The 6,965-nt window shown below is 36.2% G+C and overlaps 1 protein-coding gene across 3 annotated transcripts; it reads right to left on the bottom strand.

The window, feature by feature from the left end:
- Window positions 1-355: 355 nt before the first annotated feature.
- LOC132277057 (growth-regulating factor 1-like) lies at window positions 356-2,739 on the bottom strand. Of its 3 annotated transcripts, none has more exons than XM_059778773.1 (4): window positions 2,119-2,739; window positions 1,495-1,996; window positions 781-1,244; window positions 356-689 (listed from the first exon to the last, which is right to left on the bottom strand). In XM_059778773.1, the coding sequence occupies exons 1-4, from the start codon at window positions 2,288-2,290 to the stop codon at window positions 682-684; spliced, it is 1,146 nt and encodes a 381-aa protein (XP_059634756.1). In that variant the 5' UTR covers window positions 2,291-2,739; the 3' UTR covers window positions 356-681. The 3 variants fall into 3 exon arrangements, with proteins under 3 accessions (XP_059634756.1, XP_059634754.1, XP_059634755.1); XM_059778771.1 differs by having other exon boundaries at window positions 781-1,250; window positions 2,119-2,738; XM_059778772.1 differs by having other exon boundaries at window positions 787-1,250; window positions 2,119-2,738.
- Window positions 2,740-6,965: the final 4,226 nt, after the last annotated feature.

Here is a 6,965-nt window from a genome sequence, read left to right as displayed (position 1 = left end):
ATGGTTCACGTACAATACATATACTCAGTGCAATTCCTTAATTGACTACAACTAGGGTATATATTTACGAATCCCCCATTCTCTACTGTGTTGTTCCATCTTGTGACGCATCATTACAACTTTATTTCATAGTGTTGCACTTAGTCATGAAATTGTTGCGCTATACTAGCAATATTGCGTTAATATTACGTTATGATGGAGTATTGTACTAGCGATATTGGACCAAGACACGGGAGGGTTGCATTAGCGATACAGTAGCAAGGCACAAGAAACAAAACAGTAATTGGGTTATCTTAATGTTACATTGAGCAAAAACTTTAACGAGTTTTTTTATAAAAAAAAAAAAAAAAAAAAAAGACTTTAACGAGTTTTTGAAAGTAAATATAGGAAAAACTTCAACAAAGAACATACAAACATGAGGTGCCAACACCCCAGGGGTTTTGGCTGAGACAGTCAAAGAACATATTAAAAGGAAAGAGGAAAGGAACATTCTTCAATTTAACACAAGCACAACTCAATCTAATTACTAGTTACAAAAACTAAAGAAAGAGGTGTTCTAGGTTCTCACACTGCACAAGTACTATGTGATGTGTATGAGAAAACAAGAGGAGAGAGAGCTCTGACCCACCACCACCATGAGCACTCTTTTGACCATTGATACAGAAACCCACTATTAAAAACTCATTTATCTGCAAAACAAAATGAAAGGACATAAACAAAAAAGAAAAAGAAAAAATCATAATGGAACTCATGTAGAAAGTAGCCGGTGAATTCAATTACCATTACCATTACTGGTGATGAAGAAGTCATGCGAAGAGTTGGGTATGGAAATTGAGAGCTGGGTTGTAGAAACCTGCGAAGGCTTGGACAATTTATCATCCGAATCAAGCCACGAACCTTTGTTTTTCGGTGGCCATTCGTCGAAAAAATGGTGCATTACTTTGTGGGGTTCAGTCTCTCTCTCAATTTGAACGGGCATTTCACATTTTTTGACATCACTATCCGATGCATAGAATTGTTGTTGTTTTGAGGCATCAGTCAGACCTTGAATCTGCAGGTAAGAATGCCCACTTCGAAAATCAGAGCAAGTCCTCTGTTTCAAATGGGTAGTAGTATCCATTGCTAGTGGCGTCAGCTTCAATGAATCATCCATTGAAGGACTAGCATAACTTCTCATAGTCCCAGGAGTTCCAGAGAATAATAAAGCATGCTCATCAATCTCCTCTTTTATTCCTCCGTAATACCTATTTCTTTTTACCATTTAATAAACAAGATCAGTTATCAATACAAGAATCCATAGAAAACATAAAGACACAAACAAAGTACAAGGGCAAGCGACTCGGACCTAATAGTCTACCTGAGAATCCTAATATATCTCTTGTATGGATTGAATAAGATCAAAATTATTAGGTATCGGTTGGTTAGGATTCTCGACTAGCCTATTAGGTATCAGAATCATTATCCTGTAGATATAAAGATATGGACCATACAAACCTGTAATCTTTGTCTGTATGGGAATAAGGAGCAGAGTCCAAAAGGCAGTGGTGGGTAGTATTGTCTTGAGATGAAAAACCAATCCCTGGAGGTTTTGAAGGGGGATAAAAGAAAGGGTGGTGGGGATGAGTGTTGTAACAGGAAAGATGTTGGTGTTGGTGGTGGTGGTGGTAGTGGTGGGTGTCAGAGGGGATTGATGAGAGAGAGGAAAGAGAGAGAGAAGTGGTATCAGATTGGGTGAAAGTAGTGGTGTTTTTGGAGATTGATGAGATGGGTATTGTTGGTGTTGGTGTTGGTGTTGGGATGGTAGTAGTAGAAGATGTCAGAATTTCCACAGGCTTTCTTGAACGGTTTCTGCCTCTGTGCATATGTCTCTCACAGTACTTGGAATCTGGGTATGCTTCTTTTGAGCACCTCCATTTCTTTCCATCTGTTCTTCTGCACCTCCCTGGCTCTGGATCAATTTTTCTCCCAAAACCCATCTGAAAACAGTTCCACCCAACTGCATACAAACATTCACCAAAAACCCAGTTCCTTCAAATAACCATAAATACCATGTATTGTTTACCCAAATATATATATAGATATATTAAAAGTAGATGTGGTAATAAAAGTATAGCTTACTATGTTGAGGTTGGTGAAGGATGAGGTTTGAAGAGTCCAAGCTTCTTTTGAGAGTGAAGAGGAGATCCGATGGGATGGGTACACCAGAAACCATGTATTTGAAGATAAGAGCTTGGTGTTCAAGTTCCTGCCACTGAGATGCAGTGAAGGGGAAACTATTTCTTCCACTCATGAATGAGAGAGAGAGAGAGAGAAATGAAACAAACTTACTTTAAGAGGGGTTCAGAGAAGGCAAGGCAGAAAAAAGTGTGTGACTGTGTGTGTCTGAGAGGGAGATAGAGAGGGATTGTAGATATATACTGTAGTGTACATGTATGTATAATATATATTGAATTAATTGAGGGAGCATATGGGTTGGGCTGCAGAATCTTGTGTGGAAACTAATGGGGGATCTGATCATAGTGCTGCTGCCTTTCTGACACTCCTCCTGGGTGGTGTACTGTGCTCTCTCATATATTATGACTGCACCTCTCTCCTCTGTTGCATCTGCTGCTGCTGCTATACTGTACACCTCTGCCACCTATTGTCTCTGCCATCTGTACGGAAAATCTTAAACTAAAGACCACCCCATTAAACAAAGGATAACCCTGTAATCAGAGAATTTTGTGTATCTTCCCATGCACTGAACGGTTGTTAAAGGGTTCCCATTCGGATCTTGGACTTACCAGTCAAATATGCACCCCACTTAATAATTTAAATTTTTTTAGGATTATTAAATATAAATAGGGTTAGGACACTATATTTATTAAGAGGCAGAGTCAAAGTCTCATTCTTTAAAATGAGTTTGACCCAAAAGTTGAGGTGGCACATGAAAAAATATTGTTTCATATTTCTGTTGCCTAAAATACCCTTCTTCCTATTTTATGTGTTGCCTAAAATGCCCTTTTCTACACTTATCTAATTTCAAGTCCAAATTCCTCTTTCACATTCCATTCGTGCCGCCCTCTCTCTCCCCCCTTCTCTGTAAACAACGATCAACAAACCCCTAACCATTTCCGTGCCTTTCGTGTGACGAAGAAGAACAGCGACCGGCGATCAGTGAGCAGCGACCAGAGGGGAGCGATGGCCAGCGACCAGTTGTTCAGTTATACCAGGACGAAGGTACCTTTTCATTCTTGAATGCTTTCTGTTCATCTTGTTCCTTTTGTTGCTTAACAAAATCATGAAAAAGGTGTCATCCTTAGCAGGATTTTTGCTAATTTGGGTTCTAACTATTTTTTATTTTTTATTTTCTAGGAAAAGAGAAGAATTTTTTTACTAGAAAGTTCACACCCAATTTTTCTTGCCTTCTTTTAGTTTCTACCTGATTCATCACCAACTGTTTGGCACTGAATAGTCATATTCTCTCTGGTTGTTCAGTTATAGTTCTACCAGGACGAACGTACCTTTTCATTCTTGAATTCTTTCTGTTCATCTTGTTCCTTTTGTTGCTTAACAAAATCATGGGGTTGTCATCCTTAGCAGGAGTTTGGTTTTGATTTTTATTTTGAGATTGTGAATTTGATTTTGAATTTGATTTTGAGCAACGGCATTTGAAGAGTTGCAATTATCAACCTGGTCAACTTGTGCAATCTCTACAAATTAATTAAAATAGAAAATAGCCCTCTCCATAACAAAGACAGGATCTCACTTAGTCCCATTATCATTATTGTTATTATTCTTTAAGGTTTCCCCCCCCCCCCCCCCCTCTCGGAAGGTATTATTCTTTAAGTTCACACACATGGAGATTTGATTATTATGTACATTAGATTATGTTATTAGTTGTTTGGGGAGAGGAAATTGTGGAGATTTTATTTTTGTGTGTATCTATCTAATAGTATGATTGTATGAATTTTAGAAAAAGCATTACAAGGGTTCCAATTACTTATAAACTACTTCAAAAAGAAGTACTACAATATAATGAGAATAGAAAAGTAATAAATAAGAAAATTGAACTCCCAGACTTCCGTTCATTTTTATTTTCAACTTTTTAAATTTATAATTAAAAATCATGTATTAGTATAAGATCGAACCATCTAACGGCTGATGTGGTTCGATCTTATACTAATACATGATTTTTAATTATAAATTTAAAAAGTTGAAAATAAAAATGAACGGAAGCCTGGGAGTTCAATTTTCTTATTTATTACTTTTCTATTCTCATTATATTGTAGTACTTCTTTTTGAAGTAGTTTATAAGTAATTGGAACCCTTGTAATGCTTTTTCTAAAATTCATACAACCATACTATTAGATAGATACACACAAAAATAAAATCTCCACAATTTCCTCTCCCCAAACAACTAATAACAGAATCTAATGTACATAATAATCAAATCTCCATGTGTGTGAACTTAAAGAATAATACCTTCCGAAAAAGGTGGGGGGGGGGGGGGGGGTGGGTGGAAAAAAACCTTAAAGAATAATAACAATAATGATAATGGGACTAAGTGGGATCCTGTCTTTGTTATGGAGAGGGCTATTTTCTATTTTAATTAGTTTGTAGAGGTTGCACAAGCTGCCCAGGTTGATAATTGCAACTCTTCAAATGTTGTTGCTCTAAATCAAATTCACAATCTCAAAATAAAAATCAAAACCAAACTCCTGCTAAGGATGACAACCCCATGATTTTGTTAAGCAACAAAAGGAACAAGATGAACAGAAAGAATTCAAGAATGAAAAGGTACCTTCGTCTTGGTAGAACTATAACTGAACAACCAGAGAGAATATGACTATTCAGTGCCAAACAGTTGGTGATGAATCAGGTAGAAACTAAAAGAAGGCAAGAAAAATTGGGTGTGAACTTTCTAGTAAAAAAATTCTTCTCTTTTCCCAAAAAATAAAAAATAGTTAGAACCCAAATTAGCAAAAATCCTGCTAAGGATGACACCTTTTTCATGATTTTGTTAAGCAACAAAAGAAACAAGATGAACAGAAAGCATTCAAGAATGAAAAGGTACCTTTGTCCTGGTAGAACTGAACAACTGGTCGTTGGCCGTCGCTCCCCTCTGGTCGCTGCTCACTGATCGCCGGTCGCCGGTCGCTGTTCTTCTTCGTCACACGAAAGGCACGGAAATGGTTAGGGGTTTGTTGATCACTGTTTACAGAGAAGGGGGGAGAGAGAGGGCGGCACGAATGGAATGTGAAAGAGGGATTATGGCTTGAAATTAGATAAGTGTAGAAAGGGGCATTTTATGCAACACATAAAATAGGAAGAAGGGTATTTTAGGCAACAGAAATATGAAACAATATTTTTTCATGTGCCACCTTAGCTTTTGGGTCAAACTCATTTTAGAGAAATTATGGGACTTTGACTCAGCCTCTTAGTAAATATAGTGCTCTAACCCCATTTATATGTAGTAATTCCTTTTTTTATGAAGTCCATTACGACAGGAGTACCCTGCAGGTGATAGGAGGCTTTTCAAGATTCGAACTCGTACTCATTAGGTTTGTATATAGATAGACTGAGTTCTAATCAAAACCGGATTTGCGTATTCATTAGAGACGCATATGGATTGGATTGGACCCATTTTGGAATCAAATTGGTCCTAACACTTTCATAAAAATTTGAAACAGATCAAAAGTTTTGTTTGGATTCTAGACTTTTTTATAATTCAATCAAATATATATTTAATTATATATCTACTATATATATATATATATAATTTATATAACGGTTGGCTTTGGTCCTATAGGAGGCCAAATCATATCCGAACCGTTTATAAATAAATAATTTCATGCTTTTTGAAGTGGGACTGAAACTTGCCCGAGCCAAACGATCCGGTTTGGTCGGGTTGATTTATGAGTTGAATTGATGTTTTTGTGCACCCCTAACACTCATTACCCACCCACAACATACTACTGTTAGTGAAGGTGGAACTCTTATTAACCTAATACTGGGTATATAAAAATATTTGATAGGTCATTATCCTAGAATATTTGAGAGTTATGCCTGAGACCCACTACCTGGATCTTGAGAAAATTGTACTGTTTGAGATATTACTTTTACGGATCTGTTCACTTTTACTTTTATAATCTCTGTATCTCTCTCTCTCTACCTCGTTCCCGTACCTCATTTACTTTTTGACCTTCTTTCATTTGGGAAGTTGAGAAATTAAGTTCAGGTGAGATGAGGCCTCAGATTTTATTGACATTAAACTTGATTCAACTAGTATTTATTTGGTTCAGCTGACTAAAAACACTGGATCAGAATCATCACATACTTGGGGAGACTTTTTCTTCCCTTTTCTGATGCGTCCTCTCTCATATAATCAAGATAATGCTTAGGTGGTGAGTAACTTAAATAATTTACGTCATCTTGTATTTTCTTAGATTAACCATTAAACAAACATGTATTATTTTTTTTATTAAAGTTAATGTGATAAATTGTTATTAAAACACATAAAGAGAAAGTAGCTAAGCATTACAAGTCCGACTTATTTATATTACAGAATACCCATTAGTATAGGGTAAGATGTGTCTTTTTTATGAAACCATCCATATATTATAAGATGCAATTGACATGTCGTCGGCTGAATTTATTAAGACAACTGTACTCCAATTTCCAATTCAATTGATTGCTTTATCTCATATTTTACTGTTTTCATTTTCCTTGAAAACAAGAAGGTCCTGTCCATTTTAGAGCCCATATTGAAAATGAAAAAGACAGAATTAACCTTCCTTCTGTTGAATTTAGACTTTTAACCATGTAAAGTATATAACCACAATAACTAGACCACTTCAATACACTTGGTTATACCATGTTGCTGATGTCATCAATTAATTATATCTTGTCAAATGAATAAAAATGTATTTATATTAAAGGGGTCATATCATTCTGTTGGTGATGCATTGTCATCGATATTCCAA

Source organism: Cornus florida, unplaced genomic scaffold, assembly GCF_030987335.1.
Source record: "Cornus florida cultivar Cherokee Brave unplaced genomic scaffold, ASM3098733v1 CherokeeBrave_3.0.0_Hap2_Chr10, whole genome shotgun sequence".
In the NCBI taxonomy this organism is placed as follows: domain Eukaryota; kingdom Viridiplantae; phylum Streptophyta; class Magnoliopsida; order Cornales; family Cornaceae; genus Cornus; species Cornus florida.
Note: the sequence above shows the minus strand (reverse complement) of the source record. Positions and strands in the feature narration are given on the sequence as shown.